The sequence below is a fragment of the Brachyhypopomus gauderio genome, chromosome 7, assembly GCF_052324685.1.
Source record: "Brachyhypopomus gauderio isolate BG-103 chromosome 7, BGAUD_0.2, whole genome shotgun sequence".
NCBI classification, from domain to species: domain Eukaryota; kingdom Metazoa; phylum Chordata; class Actinopteri; order Gymnotiformes; family Hypopomidae; genus Brachyhypopomus; species Brachyhypopomus gauderio.
Window position 1 is genome coordinate 6145532 of NC_135217.1, and position 21345 is coordinate 6166876.

At 44.1% G+C, this 21345-nt stretch overlaps 1 protein-coding gene across 3 annotated transcripts in view; it reads left to right on the forward strand.

Moving 5' to 3' along the window:
• Positions 1-21345, forward strand: part of LOC143518605 (carboxyl-terminal PDZ ligand of neuronal nitric oxide synthase protein) — a 52567-nt gene that overhangs the window by 14024 nt on the left and 17198 nt on the right. For 2 of the 3 annotated variants that reach the window (XM_077011195.1, XM_077011196.1), the window contains exons 3-9: positions 6094-6186; positions 6381-6439; positions 9119-9227; positions 9602-9755; positions 9984-10126; positions 18568-18708; positions 19471-19636. In XM_077011195.1, coding sequence (XP_076867310.1) covers positions 6094-6186; positions 6381-6439; positions 9119-9227; positions 9602-9755; positions 9984-10126; positions 18568-18708; positions 19471-19636 — 865 coding nt within the window. Of the gene's footprint in view, positions 1-3398; positions 3986-6093; positions 6187-6380; positions 6440-9118; positions 9228-9601; positions 9756-9983; positions 10127-18567; positions 18709-19470; positions 19637-21345 lie in introns of those variants that run through there. The other variant, XM_077011197.1, reaches the window with a different exon arrangement.

Sequence of the window (21345 nt, forward strand, 5' to 3'; positions counted from 1 at the left end):
ATCTGAAAGGGTTTCATTGCAATTGAGTTGAGTTCTCCTTGTTTTCGGGAACAAAGACGGCAGTCAGAGAGAGACAGGTGGGTGTGGCCAAAGAAAGTGAGGGACAAAGAAAAGAGAATGAGGCAAAAAACAAAAACCTGAACGCCATGTTATTGTCAAGACGGCGAGACAAAAGTGCTTTGGATGAAAAGTAAGGGGATACCAGGAAGCTCAATGGCAGAGAACGCGTAGATCACAGAGAGATATGCAAATGAGAAAGGTGTGGCCCGGGGGCACAGGGTGGAGCACAGACCAGCTGGCTCCTCCCACCCACACACCCTGCCTGTGGTGCTGGAGTTAATGAGAAAGCTGTCAGAAACCGAAATGAGTTAGGGATGCGACGTCTAGCCAACCTCACTGATAACATCGCTAAAAGAAATTACAGGCAAATAATCTTTTTGATTAGTTGTGACCACATCTCTTCACTGAGAGAAGAAAACACGAGTCAGGTATGTTGGAACTGAACATGCGGTGTGTGTGCTTGTACAAACGGGATAGTTCCCCCCTTTAGCCACGTCCTGACGTGAGCCAGGGGGTTCTGTGGACATGTTCACAAAACACTTTTTGTTTGTTGTAATGCATGCGTGACAGTGACCCCAGCATCTCCCCAATAGAAACTTCTGTTCTGTCGTCTTGTGCATAAAGCTGTGGTTGGACAGTGCCAGTGCAGTGGTTCAAGAGCTGAAGTGCTCTCTCTCTCTCTCTCTCTCTCTCTCTCTCTCTCTCTCTCTCTCTCTCTCTCTCTCTCTCTCTCTCTCTCATTCACACACACACACACACACACACACACGGATTCAGTTGTACGCTGTCTGATTCAAGTTGAGCGGGAACGCCACTTGAGCAGGCAAGCCCGAGTAGACGGCAACTACACACTGCGAGTCCCACACTGGGTCAAGGTCATCGTCATAGAAACCACCACTGTAACCAGCACTTGGCCCTCACGTTCCCGCTGTCCAAAAAAAGCGAAATGGGCAGAGTACAGCGACTGCTTCCTGTGTCAACACTTCCTGCCGTTAACACACGGGCGTGGATACGGGCCAGCAGGAGCGCTGTCTGTAAAAAAGCCTGCTCAACAAAACCTGCTCACAGTTGTTGATCTTACGAGTCAAGGGCCCAGTGACATGAGAGCTAAGAAAGCTGACGTGAACCCTGTCTGCATCCTTTCCCCAGCCTGTGCGCTCCTCTGCTTTTGAGTCTTAGCTTAAATTAAAACGTTCAGCTTACCAGTGCATGAAGGAGATGAGGGTAGGGCCATGTCTCCACACACACCCCTCCAGAGGGAGCACGAGGTCACATTGCATTAGTAAGTCACTGCTCATTTAAAAATCAATTTTGACTTTTTCCCCCATAAGGGGCTCAGGCACTCCCACAGAGTCCCCTCTGTGTTAATAAAATGGGCTTCCTGACACACCCCTTACAAATGTTCAGAAATGTGCAGTATGCACAAGCTCTGGATAAGGTGACAGGAAACTATGGTGGAGGTGGTCTTATCAGGGAGGCTTCCTCTCTTGTGTGTGAGTTTGGCAGAAAGGCCAGCAGGCATGCGTACACATACATCAACACTGGTCAAATGAGCTTAAAAGCGAGAGAGAGAGAGAGAGAGAGAGAGAGGGATGGGTTTACCTTAATGGGCTGCTTGTCTGTCCATCATTAAGACCTCTGGGAATTTCTGCCTGTGTTGAATTAAATTTTCAGAGAAAGTCCTCATCATCCAGTTTATCACCCATAATACCTCTTAACTTTTACAGGAAGTGGGAGCATGGTTAAAAGGGTATTATGGTGATGTTCTGGTTGTGTACAACACTAGCTTTAGCTCAAGTCCCCCATGCCATGCTTTATTATTGTTTATTTGCGGAAGCTGTCATGGGGAACAACCGTTTGTTAAAAATCCCAAAGTGAAACTCGTGCGACAAACAACAGACAACAAATGTGAAATAAATACGTTTGGCAGGCCAGAGCAGCACAGCCGGCAGTCAGGATAAAGTGGAACAGCTACTGACAACGCAAACAGGAAACTTAACGGCTTAAATACATACATTAATGAGGTTAGGAAAGATGGCCACGTGACACAAGCAACAGGTTAATAAGAGGGCGTGGCTACAAATGGAATTAACAACACAAACAAGGTCGTGGCAAGCTAGAGCACGTGGGTCAGGAGCGCATGGTCTGTGGTTGTGGACAGTATATCTGAGTACTTATGTGTATGGGAACATTTCATTTTGTATAATACAGTTTAATACTTTTATGCATGTAGCACTAAGATGTTTAGAGAAAAAAACGTAATTACTTCTTTACACATTTCAGTATGTGTATGATGCAGAGGTGCGTCTCGAGCCGGTACGTTTGTTACAAAACCGAGAGTAAAACACGAGCGACAAACAGACAACAAACGCGACACAAATACGCTTTGGCAACTGCGCCTCAGGCAGGACAGAGCACGAGCAGCACAGCCCGCAGTCAGGATAAAGTGGAACAGCTACCGACAAAGAAAACGGGAAACACAACGGCTTAAATACATACATTAATGAGGTTATGAACAATAGGCACGTGACATAAGTAACAGGTTAATAAGGGGGCGTGGCTACAAACGGAATTAACGCAACACAAACAAGCTTGTGGCAAGCACGTGGGTCAGGACCTCGTGGTAGCGCTGTGGCAATGCTTGCACTGGTGGAACTGTTATTTAAAAAACTACAAAATGTTTCACTTTCAGTTGTGTTAAAACTGCAGTGTTGAGCAAGCTTTAGACCTTTTAAGTGTTCTTGCAATAGATTCAAAAGTTTTATTACAGCAAAATAACACTGTAATAATACTATACTGTCATTACTGTGCATCTGCTACAGTTGGGGCTGGTCCTGCTGGTTGAGAACATACCAGAGCTTCCTCCTTAATACTCATAAAATGCTTCTAGAACATGACTCGCTGAAGCACAAAGAACGATAATGGGAATGTGACCGACAGCTTCGTCCTCCCGCCACGAGCAGAGACATCCTGTTAAATAGAAATGATTATGTTTAATGTTTGTCATTAAAATTCTCCTCTTAGATCTCTTATCTTTTGTTCTCTTCAAATAAGGTGTTTGCAGATGATGAGTGGTAAGGAACAAGGAAAAGCACGTTTTTTATTTGCCTTAGGGTGGCCACATGACATCTTCCTATTCTCTACACAGAATCAAGGCGCAGGAAAGCAGAGATCCCGCCAGCCTCCTGTTCTCCGTTGCCGTTCCCTAGCAGAGCAAACATGCCTTTGTTCCCCTTTACCGCGACTCGGTTCCCAGGTCCCGCCCATTCCAACGGCAAACCCGCACCAGCAGAGCGACTCTTGGGAAAGATCACTAACATCATCCTATCAGGTCTCTGATTCCGCCTGCACAATCCCATTTCAGACTTGGCTTGGACACGAAAATCCAGGAGGGGAAGGTCCCGTGGGCCGTTCTCCGCCTCACGCCTCTGCAGGACAGGAAAGCAGGTTCAGGAGCCCTTACCCCGCACCGTGCGTGCCCTGTAGCGGAGAGATGTCAACGGGTTTGCTGATGCTGCGGTTTTATTTCGGGTGTGGGCGTGAAATGTTTGTGCTGAGTCAAACGGCCTGTAAACACAGCCGGATCACCTCAAAGAGAAGAGGATGTACTGGTCACACTGGATAAGATCAAAGAAGCTCAGCTGATCGAAAAACAACACAAAAGCAACAATCGAACCCGTGCCGCGTTAAACAGCCCAGCGAGACACACAGTACAGACACACTCCTTTCGGATCTGTTGCTTCGTGGAACTCCTGCACTGACTCGCCCTTTTCAAAGTGAAATGAATATTTTCTGTGCAGCTCTGGAACAAAACATCCTGTGGAAAAAAAAAGAGTAAAAGTTGCGCAAGGTGGACCTCTTTATACAGCAAACTGGTCCCGAGAGCAGTCGTGTCCCGTGTGGCGCTAGAGGTTCAGGAGACCAGGTATCTTCATCTCACCATGCTGCCTCCTTAAGAACATGCCAGGCCAGATTTATCAGCTGCTTTCTTAGTGGTCGTTCCAAGTGGCACTGGTTTGTATCGGTTTTAGATAAAATAGATTAAAAAAAAAAATTCATTATTATTATATCAAAATTAGAATGATTCAGCACACTAGACTGACCCAGAAATCCAACAAGAGACCATCTTTCTAGGTATAAGCAAAGCACAATTCCCCACTACCCCCCCCCCCCCCCCCCCCACACACACACACACACACACACTCATGTACGCAGACACACACACAAACACACCTTTATTTGTAGACCTTATCAGGATATGGAGGTTATTCACATCACATTTTACTACACAAATGTAACAGCAAAAACCTAAGCCTAATCTTAACCTTGAAAACCCCAAATTTTACTTTTTGTATAACAAAGAAACAAAATACAGTTTTGCAACAAAAAAAAAACCCCTATTAAAACACATGCAAACTAAAGCACTGCATCCTCGATAAAGAGTCACAGTAAGCAGCATGTCGTCAGTGACCAGACGAATCGAAGACCAGACGATTCACGATGATTCACTAGCATTGTTCACTATTATTCACAACCCTAAACACAGTGCACCACCGCGAGCTCAGTGCAGTGCCTGTGGGAGTGTGGGAGGACCCCTCCATGTTGGAGACTTTAGGATGGCTTCAGTACGGAGAAACAGAACAGAGTAAATAATCTTTCTAAATAAAGTGAAGGAAGGATAATGAAGGAGGAAAGGAAGTGATGGCTCGTCTGAAATATAAAGCAGCGTGTGGCGCGTGCGGTAATGACAGCAGCTTCAGGGGAGTCGGGGGGAGTGGCAGCGATGGTGTTGACGGGGCTGGCAGACCCATCACGGCTACCTCACGTTGTACACGAGGCAGTGCATTAGTGAAACTGCACACCGACTCTACCACAAGCTACCCTACCCCACCCCCGACACACATACTTAATCTTTCGTATACTTATACCACAGTTTCTCTCTCTCTCTCTCTCTCTGTGTCTCTCTCTCTCTCAATCACTCTCACTCTTGGCTTAGAAGAGACAAACAGGCATTGTGCACTGGATCAGTGCTGTGTGCTTGCGAACGCGAGAACACATGTTAGTTCAGACGGGGACATTGACTTCAGTGATGAATACCCTTAGACTTCCAGCAGCGAATCATTCAGCTCCAGGAAGTTATTCAGTGGCTGTTCAGAGAATCTTCTGCCCAGACGTCACAGGGTGAAATCATGCAAATAGGTGTGTGGACACACTGGGACTTGAGCCTCCAGTTGGAAACGCCGAGCTCTACCCAATCAAATTCTCAGCATCCCATGCAAAGAGTTGCCCCGTCTCTGCACCAATCATGAATCAGTACCTAAATGCCTCAGTTTGTTTCACATCAACGTGATGTAATGCCGAGAGGAGATTGAGACGATTCTCTTAAACAGCACTTACTGTGTCTGGCTAAGGGAATAAATATGGGATATGAATTTGCTTTCAATTTTGTAGAGGTTCAGAGAGAGAGGGGGAGAGATAAAGATCAGAATTAGAGAACGGTGCTTACTTGTGCCAAGGTATGAACAATAAAATCACACCTGCCCAAAATATTAATTTCCCTTCCCTACCTGTTTCTTCATGTCACACAGCCTCAGTTTAAACTTGCCTCCGATAATGTCCAAAACACCTGTATAATATTTTTAGGGATGGTAAGTGGAGTTAGATTACTGCTGTACTTAAACTGGATCCCAAATGGCAGCAGCCCCTTCGAGAGATCTGGAAGAGATTCCAAGCTGCACCTGCATCTGTTTAGCAGGTTAAAACACTATGAACTATGAAACATCTCAGAATCATTTGGGTGATGTGTGAAGTATGTAAAGTGTTCTGACATGCTCAATCGTACTCCACAAATCTGAATCAACTTGTGCTCTGCTCTGACTCAGCTAAATATTACGACGCTGCAGTTTAGTTTATCTTCCAACAACTTCATACAGGCTGTTAAAGTCGGAGTACTTTTCCATAGTGAGAACGTTTATGGTGTGATTTGTTTGTTCGGTTGCCTTGTTCATCAACCATCCTATTTTTGTCTTATAGTATGAGTTCAAGGCCAAGAGTGTTAAGAAGAAGAAGGTCAACATCGTGGTCTCCGTGGACGGCATGAGAGTCGTCCTGCGCAAGAAGCAGAAGGTGGGTCATGTGACCTTTCCACCTTGTTTTTCATTGGTTTTCTGTAAAGCGAAGAAGATAATTGCATTAGTGATTGGAGGCGGTATTATGCAAATCTATACTAATTGGCTCTCATTGAATATTCGAATCGGCTCATTCATTGGAAACAATGTAAATACCGGTAATTTCTGACATATTACAATTGTCATTCACAGAGGAAGGAGTGGACTTGGGATGAGAGCAAAATGGTGGTGATGCAGGACCCCATATACAGGTGAGTCTGTGCTCAGAGGGGTTACTTTCTGTTCAAATTCAGCTCTCTATTAATTATGCATTCATCTAATGATAGTAGGCTATAGTTGGTCAAATCATAAATTATTTAAACATGCTGAAAAGGTTTATTTTATTTTGATAGTCCTAGCTTGACCAGGCCTATAGAAAGGACTTTTAATGATGAAATACAATGAAAGCGGTTGAACATTTTGAAACCTGTGTTATTGTCTTCCAGCTTATGTGGGCAGATTAATATACATATTTTGACATGCTGCATATGTGGCATTAAAGTACTGTTAATAACCACATATTTGACTAAAAACCCACTGTTACCCACAAACCCACAAATTTCATGAAAAGCTGTTTCTTCTTTATGATGTGAATATATAGCAATACCCTCAAAATAGTCTGATGACCCAGAAAATAAAGGTTATTTTATGCAGAACAAGAATTTCTGTATTATGAATGGCCATTTCCATAAAAGCCTTTACTTTCATTGTTAGATTGTGCCTTCGACAACCATGTTGAAAAGAAAGCTAACGTGAAATGCACCGAAAACTGTAAGCAAGACAGCCATCAAACACAAGAGTATATTACAAGGACACTGACATGAGATGTGTTTGTGACACTGACATGAGATGTGTTTGTGACACTGACATGATATGTGTATATACGATCAAATGATCAGTAAATGTCAAGGTGCTGGAACATGTGTTCATAGTGTAATAATTATATATAATATTAAATTAAATATAAATACATTAAGGATTTGGTATTTCAATATATAGAATATCACTATGAAATCTATATTTCAGTTCAAATATTGAATTCATATGTTGTCACTAAGTACATTCTCAGAGAATCTAGGTCCAGGCCTTTAGAAAAATAACCTTGAAATGACGACTAAATATTTGGCAGGGGTAATTAGATTATTCACTAGGTCCGAGACTCCATACAGCAAGAGAGACAGTGATAATGGAATATTCATGAGTTCTCCATGGCACTCTGGAGCTGTTTTTGATCTCATGGGGAGAGTTTGTGGCGCATGCAGATAACCTCACGTAGTTGCAGCTGGAGGCTTCATGGTGGTCAGGCAGGTGAGAAGATCGGGTGAGCAGGAACTCTCTTTGAAGGTTGAGCTTGTATCAGCATCAGGAGACACCAGGGGGCGCTGTGCAGCTCGGCAGAGAGAAAGAAACCCTGAGACAGCACCGTTTGGAATGTACCGGAGAGTTAAGTGCGACAGAAACTCCTGCAGGTCTAGCAATCACGGCTTAGCTTAAAAGGAGATTCAGAAGGCAACTCAGAATCAAGAGCTCCATGAGACATCAGTATCCCTCTCCTCCACCATCACCACCACCCAAAGAGCGGAGGAACCACGCCACCATGTTACTGCCATTATTTGTACCTATGAAGTACAGGATGTATCACCATAATGGATGCTAGCACCATTTAGCCAACATGAAGCTAATTTTCAAAAGCTTGACTAAACAAATACGTCCCAATCTAGACTTTAAAAGAGAGAATGTGTCTGACCCCAACACTGACCTGAAGGTTAATCCTACAATGGGAATTGCTTCTCTCCTTGCTGTAACTTTCACAACACTAGCTACTACTAATCAGCTCTTAGTAGGTGTGACCATTCATAACAGGAAATATGTCCACTTACATTCTGAGGAACAAGGGTCTCTCTACCTTCATATATCAGCAACAGAATTTTGAAATGAATACAGAACTAGACTGGCAGTCAATGCAGTGTCACTGATATATGACTAACTAACTAAACTAAAGCTAGTTTAGACTACTATTCCTATTTATTATATAGATTTGTTTAGCAATATTCCAAAGATGAAAGAAGGCTATCACAGTAAAATTACCTATATGCACAAAAAAGATTGTTTGAAATAGCTGATATATACAACAATGTGTCATCAGCATAGCAGCTGAAACCAATGCCATGCTTGAATAACAATACCAAAAAGTAACATCTTCAGTGTAAAATTAGAGGTACAATCACAAAGATTTGTGGGACATAGAGATTTACAAGTAAGATACAAACACTGGTTCTGAACTTCCATTTTGTCATCAGGATATGACAAACCTGCTTAAGTGGACGCCAAGCCGCAATGCGCCATCTTTAGTAGGCTTGCGTGAAGCCTGAACAAAAAGTAATATTCTTTAGCAGAAAGACAGAAAGAGTAATGTCAACATTTATTGGCCTGTTATTGTGCTGAGGAAAGCGTTTCAATCCTCAGTCCTCTGCCAAATGGCAACGATATGCTGCATGAAATATTGTAGATCAATACAGCCCCAGTGCATTGTGGGTTGTCTGAGCAGCCGGACCAGGCTGGCTGGCTGCTTGGATACACTTCTACTTTTATGGTCTTACGATTTGTTTATTTAAAAATGCAGCGAAACTGTTTATTTTGCACTTGCAACAAGCTTGACTTTTGTAAACGTGTCTTTTATAATCTGTGTGTATTATTTAACGGGGGGCATTACGATCAGAGGAAAAATTTGGAACACAAAATGTTTTTGACACAAAATGGTCTTAACAGTCTTGCTTGCTAACTCCAACCCCCCTCACTCTCCCTCCCTCTCTCCCTCCTTCTCTCTCTCTCTCTCTCTCTCTCTCTCTCTTTCTCTCTCTCTCTCTATCTTTCTCTCTCTCCTTTCTTAGGATCTTTTATGTGTCCCATGACTCTCAGGATCTGAAGATCTTCAGTTACATTGCCAGAGATGGATCCAGCAACACCTTCAGATGTAATGTCTTCAAGTCCAAAAAGAAGGTAGATTGGCTTCCAAAACACCCAAAGATGGATCAGAAAGTTGATCATCTCTGCCTTTCTGACTCTCAGCATCTAACAACTCAGGACCGATTAAATTCCCTTATGACTTCACCGTCCCTTTGACAACAGGGACACTCACAGGGAAGGCCTGGGATACATCTGTTTAAAAAATATATATTTCAGTGAATAACATCGTCCTCTCTCCCCTCTGCATTCCTCTGTGCTCATTAACGGGGCTGTGTTCACATGGCTCTTGTAATGCCCATGTCAGCAGTGCTTGCAGTGATGAGATCCAAAGGCCTGTGGCCGTCAGTAGCAGTGCATGGCTAAAACGTGGCCCCATGTGGCAAATGAGCCTGCGGGTGTTTCTCCAGAGCCAGGCCATACGGATCGTGCGGACGGTGGGCCAGGCCTTCGAGGTTTGCCACAAGTCGAGTTTGCAGCATGCCGGACGGAGCGTGGACGCCAAGCAGGATGGACCAGCGGGCGGAGTGAGCCGAGACTCCGACCAGGAGGCCGCAAGTGAAGGTGAGAATGGAGCGTGTGCTCCAAAAACGTATTTTTTGCGCAAGTTGTCTTTTTTGAACCGCTACGAGATTTCGTAACAAGGAAGCATCGCAGTTTCGTGCTTCCAGCCAGATGAAGTGGCGTCCACCTGATGTTGACTGTGAACCATACTGAAGTGTTAGAGCTATCAGTGACTTGCAACCGACTTGAGAATAAATAATCAACCCCACGTTTTGCTGTTCCACACAGGCCACCCGCTGACTGACGTCGGGCCGGAAGATGTCACAGACGAGGGGGCGGGGTCCCGCTCGGTCCAAGTGTGCGAACAGGCCGTGAACGACATCCTTCAGAGCCTGTCACAACTCAACATGGCCAAGCCAGAACACACCCAGGTGAGGGCGCCTATCGCTGACTTATCCTAGGATATGTAGTGCTTACACACTGGTGTAGGATTGAGTAGGTGTGTGGTTCCTGGAGCTTAGCAGGTACAGCAGGTTGGGCTTTGTGCTAGCTGCACCGTTGTGGGTCCAGTTCCCATGCTGCAGAAGAAAGAGTGTCTGTTAACTGCTGTAAATATAAATTACACGGTGTACAAGGTGTATGGTGACAGGTTCCACGATGTTACACTCAGAAATCCCATCTGTTACTTTTCATACCAGCCTTTCTATAAACAAGGCTGTTGTATTGCGTAACCTTTCCCTTCAATGGCAGATTTTTCAAGCAATCTCTCCAGGCCCACGAAGCCTTTCTTCCCCTTAGGCACATAAACAAACACATTTTTTTGCCCCAGAATAGAGTGACATTTATGGACTTTGGGTCTGACGGCAGCTGCTTTCAAAGCGCCTGCCCAACTTGGCTTGGCTTGTACTTGTAGTTTCTGTGGTACTGTGGGAGTTTAGAGAGTCCTGGACTGCTACCAATATACCAATATACCAGAGGAGGGCGCTGTCCCCCTTCCTGACCTCGCCGCTTGCTGCCAGGTCTCCAGACGCTGGCACAGCAGGCGTGTCCAGATGAATATGAGGCCCTCCTGCCTTCCAGCAGGGGCCACTGGGGCACAGTCACAACTTCCGGAAACTTCTCGAGCTTCCGAGAGCTGCACGTCATGTGCTTGATGTGCAGCATGACACCAGAGTTCACGTCCAACATGCAGCTAATAACGTCCCCCAGCACACTACACACACACACACACACACACACACACACACACACACACACACACACACACACACACACACACACACACACACACACACACACCGCCTCTCCATGTGATTTAAAAAATAACATCTCCCACAGGCGGTCTGCTGGCAGTCTTGACAGGGGTCATGTGTAAGCTGTGTAAGCTGCAGGCTTTTCCACATGACCTCACTGAAGTTATGCAAACAAGGCAACTCGACAGGGAAAGACGCCTTTCTACTGTTTTACCTCTCCTTCCTGGTCAGGAAGGGAAGAGATCAGTAAAGAAAGAAAGAGAGAGAGAGAGAGAGATGTTTTGAGTTGTTAAACTAGAGGATACTGATTTAGTAAGACGATCTTTCACCTCCCTCTAGTGGCCACAGTTAGCTGTTGCAAGTGAAAGATAAACATTTGTGGTTCATAAAGGTCTGCCCTGAGATAGCATGAGTTTTTGTGACATTAGTTGGTGTTTGTCATTTTTTGTTAACATTTCTGTATTACCTTAATGAAATGAAATGATACCTGATGCCTAAATACAGCTTACAGTCTCATGTCCTGTGGTGGTTCTAGTTGTAGGCCAAGCATTATGTGCATTATGACAGTTATGAAGCAAAAGCCAGTGTTTCATATCACATTTAATTTATGCTGTTTTCTGTATTCTACTTCATCTGCCACACTGAACCTCAGCTTTAGAGCACAACTGCTCCACTCCCAAAATGGAGGGCTAATTGAGAACATACGTACATGTAATACATTTGCTAACCTTATGCATAAATGCATGTGACTTTGTAATGGACCTCGGTAACAGTAGCTAAACCATGAAACCAAATGCTAATTCTGGCTCATAAATCTGTGGAGCATCGTGCCGTTTGCTACGACTGATGGACGTATTAATTAGCCTAACGAGTTGTTTTCTCATCAACATCGACTGCCGGAATTGGTGCCTTCCTCTAAGTGTGCAGAAACGCATGACACCGTGCACAAGTTCCACTTCGAGGCAGAGAACCTCTTCTACATAGCAGGAAATGCAGAAAAGAGTAAATGCACAAGCTGGTTGTTGCATTTGACTATAAATAAGCTCATTTGCATATCATGCAGCACATAACAATCAAGTTTTTAAGTGACTACCCGGAGACGTGATGCAATCCACATACCATTCCCATGATGCAATGGGCTGTAAAGCTTCGATTAGAAAACGTTTTCATTTTGGTGCGTTGCTTTGTCACCATGGGTTCACGAGCGTGAGGTGAGTCAGTGCTCATTTAGGGGACCCGTGGGGGGGGGACAGGGTTGTTGTCTCTGGGACTGGGGGACAGGTTGGCAGACACTGGGCTTGTCGTAGTGCCACACACCCGTGTTAGAACTGCTGTGAGACCGCCGTCATTAATCACAGTGAGCGGGAGTTTCCATCATTAATCAACAGAGAGGTGGGAGGTTTTGTCAGTACTCACAGTGAGGCCGGCATTTTCATCATTAATCACAGCAAGGCCGACGTTTTCATCACTAATAACAGCAAAGCCAGTGTTTTCATCAATAATCACAGTGAGACCAGCATTTTCATCACCGATCACAGTGAGACTGGCGTTTACATCACCGATCACAGTGAGACTGGTGTTTTCATCAATAATCACAGTGAGACCAGCATTTTCATCACCGATCACACTGAGACTGGCATTTTCATCACCGATCACAGTGAGACTGGTGTTTTCATCAATAATCACAGTGAGACCAGCATTTTCATCACTGGTCACAGTGAGACCGGCATTTTCTGTGTAGGGGAGACTGGTGCTTTCATTTCATCATCCCTCACCACTCAAGAACATGTAGGTCACAGTGCAAACACACATCAGGGAGTAGTCAGTGTTATGTGTCTCCTGGTTTGCACTGGTAAGTAGACCCATTTGCAGGGGTTTTGGCTAGCATCAAACCATTTTTTAAAACTCTTGGTCAGTATGATCTTCTGACATGAAGAATTAGTTTGAAAACACATTGATCATGCAGGACCCATTGGCAAGTGTGTGGTGATTTAAATGAAAAAAGCCTGTTATGAGAATTACCCTCTTCTCTGTTAAGAGGTGTTCAAAACACGCCTGTGCGTTCTCCATTATGTCACAAACTGGGTGAAGAATTGAAGGAAAAAGTAGAGAGGTGCGGCTTTGGGAGGTATTGTACTGTACTGTAGTGTAGTGTAGTGTACCGTAGTATACTGTACTGTAGTGTACTGTAGTAGTGTATTGTACTGCACTGTACTGTAGTGTACTGTACTGTAGTGTACTGTACTGTAGTGTACTGTAGTGTAGTGTACTGTAGTATACTGTACTGTAGTGTACTGTAGTAGTGTATTGTACTGCACTGTAGTGTAGTGTACTGTACTGTAGGGTACTGTAGTAGTGTATTGTACTGTAGTGTAGTGTATTTTACTGTATTGTACTATAGTGTAGTGTATTGTACTGTAGTGTAGTGTAGTGTATTGTACTCTAGTGTATTGTAGTGTACTATAGTGTACTGTAGTGTAGTGTCCTGTAGTAGTGTATTGTATTGTACTGTAGTGTACTGTACTGTACTGTAGTGTAGTGTATTGTACTGTACTGTACTGTACTGTAGTGTATTGTACTGTACTGTATTGTATTGTAGTGTACTGTAGTGTATTGTACTGTACTGTAGTGTACTGCAGTGTACTGTAGTAGGGGTGCAGGAAAAAATCGATTCGAGCTCGAATCGCGTTTCTAACATTGAACGATTCAGAATCGATTCTCATTTTCAAAAAAAAAAGTTTTTTCGGGTACGGGTGTGCTTTCTCAGCCACTGTAGTGCTAGGCAAAACCGCTAAAATATGAATAAAAATAAGTCCAAACGGCTCCGCAGTCTTTGAAAGCAACCATTTGGATCCACTTTAGATTTTACCGTCAACCCAGCCCGGGGTAAGAATGGGCTTGATTGTTTGCACACGCATAAAGACGCTACAGATGATATTCGGGAGTTACAGTGACTATAACTTAGTTCATTGAGCACTCTAGTTTTGTCCTAACTAGATATTTAGACATAATACTGTAATACTGCGAAGTCATGGTCAGAGGTGAACTTCGGCATAGCCGGTGTGTATTTTATTTAAAATAATTAATACCCTTGAGCCAGTGTGTCTTTGGACATAGATAATGCAGTTTGCTGTGATTGATAATTAAAGGCTAGCTCTTATTTATGCATAGAAACGTAAATCAACAATATAATCTGTATCGTCTTTATGCGGATAAACGAGGGGTGTCGGAATTCGCCACAACAGCGGCTGAACGCCAAATCTGTCGCACATGAAATGCTACAGACACCGTTCAGAAACTGATTAGTTCAGTTAAATGTATTCAGTTCAATGTACATATGCGGCTTTTAGGAAATACGGTATATATATATTTTTTTCATCTGTGACGTGGAAGTTCTGGCAGCTAATGTAAGCCTACCCATTTTATTAATGTAACAGCACTTTTATTTTTGGAAGCACTTTCATATATTTTTAATTTTTGTGATTTGTTAAGGAAAAAGGTGTAATTTTGTTTCTGGAAGTGGCATGTTCTCAGAAATAGGCAGCTAGCCTAAGCCTAATTCTTGTACGAAGCAATTTGTTGCTTTTAAAGAAAGAGCAGTATTTTTGTATAATTACATTTTTGAGTAGTGGCAAGTTCTGGCAGCTAGCCTAAGCCTACCAATTTTATTTATTTACTACAGTTTTATTAGTTTAATGTAGTGTTCTGAGTGTCGGTTGTGTTTGTACAAGTTAAAAACATATGTGCAAGAATAAATAAATCAGACATGTTGTCTTGGATTTACCTTTGTGTGTTTACATTATTGCAATATGTTGATAAAACCTTTACAATTATAATATCTTTATAAATGTACTCTGCTTTCATGCCAGCAGACCGGAGTAGTTTGTTTTGAATCAAGAATCGTTTTTGAATCGAATCGTTGGAATCTGAAAGAATCGGGAAAAAATCTAATCGTGACCCCAAGAATCGATTCTGAATCGAATCGTGGGATTGCCAAAGATTCACAGCCCTATACTGTAGTGTACTGTACTGTAGTGTAGTGTACTGTAGTGTAGTGTATTGTTACTGTACTGTAGTGTAGTGTACTGTAGTGTACTGTAATGTAGTGTACTGTAGTGTACTGTACTGTAGTGTACTGTAATGTACTGTACTGTAATATATTGTAGTGTACGTAAATGTACTATACTGTAGTTTACTGTAGTGTAGTGTATTGTACTTTAGTGCGTACTGTAGTGTAGTGTATTGTACTGTAGTGTGTACTGTAGTGTAGTGTACTGTACTGTACTGTAGTGTACCTTAGTATACTGTAGTGTAGTGTGCTGTAATATATTGTAGTGTACTGCAATGTACTGTACTGTAATATATTGTAGTGTACTGTAATGTACTGTACTGTAATGTAGTGTACTGTAGTGTAGTGTATTGTACTGTACTGTAGTGTAATGTACTGTACTGTAGTTTAGTGCATTGTAGTGTACTGCAATGTACTGTAATGTACTGTACTGTAGTGTAGTGTAGTGTATTGTACTGTAGTGTGTACTTTAGTGTACTGTAATATATTGTAGTGTACTGTAATGTACTGTGCTCTAGTGTATTGTATTGTACTGTAGTGTACTGTAGTGTAGTGTACTGTGGTGTGTACTGTATTGTACTGTAGTGTGGTGTACTGTAGTGTACTGTACTGCAGTATAGTGTACTGTAGTATAGTGTAGTGTAGTATAGTCTTTGTGCCTATTTGCTGCTGGAATGATTAGTTTTTCTACATTGGTAAACACATTATATCTTAGCACATGATCAGCAGTGATGGACTTCGGATCGTTTGGGCATTGTTTTGAGACGATCGACATCTGACTAGAGAGGACAGACAGTGTTTAGCTTCCCCAAATTCAGGCTTTTGACATCTAGACTACATGCCAAGGTGTGAGAGGACAAATGCTCGTGATGTTCCTGTCCCCAGAGACCTGCTGCGGCCTCATCCTTGAGCAGAGAAAATTACTTTCTCCCTGCATGTGTGTGTGAATGTGTGTGAGTGTGTGTGACAGCACTAAAATTTTAATGAACTGCTTAAAGGTGCATGGGAGAGAAATTTCATGTTTAAATAGCATGACGAGAAACTTGTACCCTTTCTCAAAAGTGGCTGTTTGAATTTAGAGTGGCGGGGCGTGAAGGTTTGTGCTCGTATCATTCTGTTGTCCTGCATTATTGGCGAATGTAAAGGCACCATTAGCTTGTTCTTCAGCTCCACACACAGCTTTACGGATTAGCACTGCACCACTTTAAAGATGAAAGTACTTTCACTGCCTTGGGCCCTACAGAAACTGTTCACGCAAACCACCATCCATCCAAGACACAATATCATAACAGCGTGGAAGTGTTATGTGGTGTTTAAGTCAACTATTACTCATCCTTGTTCAAGTGTATAGTTGAGCAATAATAATAAAACAACACGTAATGACCATATAGATTCACAATGTACAATAAACGGACGATTACAAACAAAAGCATTTTCATTAGAACTACGTATATCGCTGTTCTTACAATTGTTCTCTCAAATTGACAAGCTATGTGTTGTTAAGCTGTTATCAGTTTGGCAGGCTTAAATCCACTCTTAGTGCTATACAAATCAGACACCTTAGTTTTATTCCTTGGCAGATGATCAATGTCTTGTCTTTTTCTACAGATGTAACGTGTTACATCATTCACAGTCATTCGAAGCGTCATCACAAGTGGTTGACATGACACTTGGTTGGTTATGGTTATGACATAACTAGACAGAGCTTGGTGCCTGGTGCTTCACATGCATGTCTCAGTCTCAGTGCATGTCTCATGTGCCTCAGTGGCCTCCAGTGCCAGTCCTAGGGGCCCCAATACCAGGCCTAGGGGCCCCAATGCCAGGCCTAGGGGCCCTGTGTTCCGCAAGCTCCAGATTCAACTTCTCACCACGTATTCAACTCTTCTTAGAGCAGGGGACACTACAACGGCAATAAATTGTTGAAATAGTGACCTCAGTGCTGCAGCGAGTCTTCAGGGAAGCTGCCGTTGTCAGACCAGAGGCGCAGTGCTGTGATTCAGCGCCGCTAAATACTGTCAACAACTCTTCCACCAGTGGCACTCGGTTGTAGCACTTGTATGAAACAGAAACAGGAACAGGAGTTTCCCCAGGCTAGACTCCTACCTGAGGCACGCTCAGGGCAGAGGAGACAAGGGATAGATGCTCCCCAGCAAACCTATTTTCAGAGGGCTGGGTGAGAGATGTGTGAGTGTTGTGTTGGGGCAATGTTACTATCCCTTGTGTGGTCCGATATGGTGTGGTTACTGAACCAGAATGCGATGAGGATGTAGGTGTGAGGATGTTTCCTGCGGTCTCTGAAGAAGCTGTAAACGGGTTTCCTTGTTTCTGAAGGCAAATCCGAGGTCCTTATGATACAAGTGCCCAGAATTTGGTTGCCATGTCAGTGATATAAAGGGACAGCACGATCTGTTTAGTTTTTTCTAGTTGTGAAACTGCCTTGACCTTTTACCTCTTGCTGTGACTAGCAAATATTTAACAAAGCAGGTGCCATTAATGATGACGTGTGAAATAATGTGTGAATATACGGCGTCCTTGAGAAACGGAGAGAGATTTGGCACTCAAATCATAGACACGCTATTCAGAGATGAACTTTCAATTCCTGAGGTCTCTGATATCCAGAACCAAAGAACTCATTGAACTGTCTCACTGAAGTCAAGCCAAACATCGCTCCAAAGACCCATCATTTCCAGTTTCGATTTAGCATTAAAGAACTGGGCAGATGGAGCACTACTATTCATGTCATTTTCTGTTTGTTACATGTCTATCTCGTGTGTCTTGTATGTTGGGTGTTTTCATGCATGACTTGGCATTGCCTTGCAGGGATGATTAAAGTTTTATTGATTGATTGATTGACTTAAGTCCACAGCCACAGATCTGTGACATTCAGGGAGGCGTGATTGCGAACTAAACTGCACACAGCTTGACCTCTTCCACATAAAACTCATTAATCTTCATCATACATCAGTCCAATCACAGAAATGTCATGAGTGAGTCCGGAATGTTCCATGGGCTTTAGAAGTGTGTTGATACTGGGGTTCTCCAGTGTTGGCGGCCGGCAGCTAGGAGGTCAATGTTTAGAGTTTATCTGGATGACTTGGACATGATGCTCAGGATGATTCGGTCCAGGGTTGGTAATGAGTTTCAGTGGGGCAGGTGTGGTTGAAGCATGGTTGATATCAGAAATGAGCCTTCTATGGCTGGGGAGGGTTGGGCCAGGAACGCCTAAGGCAGTCAACTCTATAATGACATAAAGATTTACCCATCTCAAATACCAAAAAAAAAACAAATTAGAAAATCAGTGGTGCTGAATCTGCCATAAATAACCTGTGTATGAGGAACACTGTGAAATGTGACATGCATGTGTAGTAACCCAGATGATTAAATGAATTTTGCTTCACATTACGGCGTGTGTTATTTGTTGATTTGTATTTATTTATTTGGTCCTGGACCAAATGTGATGTCCATCGGCAGTATGAACATTTACCGTGATTCCAGACGTTGGTGACAGCAGTCATTCTACCCCCCTCCGCCATTCCCATCATCCCTGTAGGAATCGGAGGCGGTCTCTTTCTCCACTCCCAGAAGCCCTTGCTCACCGTCTCTCACGCCATTGGCTGCTCACCACCACCTGCAGTTCCTGCAGCAGCAGTTATTCCAACAGCAGCAGCAGGCCCAAGTCGCTGTGGCACAGGTAAGACACAAGATGTCCCGCCCCCTCTCTCTGCCACACGAGATGCCCCGCCCTCTCTCTCTCTCTCCAACACAAGCTGCCCCGCCCCCTCTATATATTGATGAAGGAGTATTATTGACTAGCTGTCCACCATCACACCTCTAGGGAGAGTATTTGCTCCTTAGCAAAACTTTATCTCATCCAAATGTATATTGCACATCACACACTCACACTCGTGCATGCGCTTATCAAAAACCTGCACACACACTTTTGAGTACAGATTCCAAGATTGACCTATTTACTAAAATCTTTTTCAGCCATGCCTGAACAATTTACCTCTTGTTCCATTCTGAAAGCTTCACATTTCACAACACGGTTCTAAAGGGCTAAAGAAACAAGCAAGACTGGGCCGATCATGCACTTCCGTCGGTCACCAGTAGGGGGAGACGAGGTACTGATTGGCCAGACCGCAGTGTAGCTCACCAGGTCATAGTCTGAGCTGTCTCGTAGGCCCATATTTGGGCTCATGCACACTGGAAACCACTCCAGCCAAACATTCATAAACTGGGCTTTTTATACACACACACACACACACACACACACACACACACACACAGAAATGTGAATGTCATGCCACGGCTAGATGCAACAACAAGAGTGATCTTTCTGTTCCTGTAGTAACAGTATGTTTCAAGCAGTCTGTGTGAAGAGAGTCAAATCAAAGGAGCGAGTGTGTAGAGGAGGTGGAGGTCCCACTCTCTCCCCCCCGTGTCTCCATCGCAGGTGCAGCTCCTGAAGGATCAGCTGGCAGCAGAGAGTGCGGCTCGGATGGAGGCCCAGGCCCGGACCCACCAGCTTCTGCTGCAGAACCGAGACCTGCTACAACACATAGCACTCCTGGTCAAACACGTCGCGGAGCTGGAGTCCAGGGTCAACAGCACCGCCCGCCGTAAGACGAGTACACACACACACACAGACACACACACACAAACACACACTCACACACACACATGCAGGCCTGCACACACACACACACACACACACACACACACACACACACCACACATCTTTCTGAATATAAAGAAACAGGAGGAAACACAGAACAATAACCAATCAAAAGGAAGCAGGGCATATCTTAATCAGCGTCATATAACACACATCAGATAAACACACACACACTGCACTTCCAACAGCAACCACCTACCTACTCAGGACACCATGCTAGTGGGGACACACAGTACGTTAAACTCACACACGAGTTCTTGTTCATACAGACACACAGGTGAGACGAGAAACATAAAAACATAATAAATGGACAGACAGACAGACAGACAGACAGGCGAAGGTGGTCAGGAGGTAACTGAGGTTAATTCACCAGAGATGGTAAAGGTTAACACTCATTCAAACATGTAAAGGCCTGTTTGGCCTTCTAAGCAGCAGCCTCTTGGGAGTGTGATTGGGGCAAACAGATCTGACCACAGAGGGCAGATTCAAACACTGCATCGTTTTCCACTTGCTTTGCTGTAAAACCTCTATCACCCGGCAACTTCTCGCGTCTTCTCACGTCGTCTCACGTCTTCCCGCGTGAAGGGGCTACTTGTCACATGACTGGAACCGTTTGCACTCAGGCTGGTATATTTGGTGAGTTCTGGGGGGACCAAACTAACTGAGGTCACGACCCCTCACTGAACCCTCCAGTTCCTTTATTCTACTCTGACCAGTAAGGGATTATGAAGTGTGGTTTATTTTATCATATGTTAATGATGACTGGTGGAGAATTGTCTTTAATGTGTTTACGATTAAGTCTTTTTCCACTGAGAGAATTCTGATGAATTCTGAAGATACTTGTCCCAGGGTCATACACACTCCTTAATATTATGTGTATTATATAGTTATGTTTATTTCTAACTAAAAGCGCGTGTATGTACACCGAGACCCCCCTCTGTGGTGCAGAGTTGGACCCCCTTAGGTCTCCAGAACCACAGCGGTCTGTCCTGGTTTAGGCTGTAGCGGATCCTGTTTACTGCTCATCTGTGCACCACGTGTTCTTCAGAACGGCTCCTCGCCTCACCTCTGTCCTCCACGAGTTGTTTACGGCCTCGGTGTCCCCGTCCCCTGCGCCCCCCCCCCCCCCCCCCCAACACACACACCGTTCTCCATATGCCGTCGGCACAGTTGTATGGGGAAGCCCCCACAAGGCTGGCCATTGGTGAAATGCCCCTGTCAGTCTCGCAGCGGTGACCGGGTCTCGCTCGCATGAACTCGCAAGGTTAGGGCTGTCTACTTCTAATGTGGATTAGCACCGAAATGGAAAAACTTGCACTTTTGCTTTTATGGGTCATGTATCTAATATCAAACAGGGAAGCTCCAATCCTGAAAGGGCAGGTGTCTCAAACACAGTGTGTGACCTGGTAATAAACGTCAAAGGGAATGTTACATGCACATCAAAGCATGGCGTTCCCCTACACACCAACCGTCCCGGCCCCCCTTCCGTATCACCATGACAGCCAGGAACACTGAAGTGTCCAGAGATCCATCAGCTCCCCCGACAGGTGGGTACATAAAGCAGAGAGCACATTGCGAAACACTCCTACCCTCGAGACAGACGGAGAGATAAGATCACGTTGCGCTCACAGACATGAAACGCCTGACGCATCA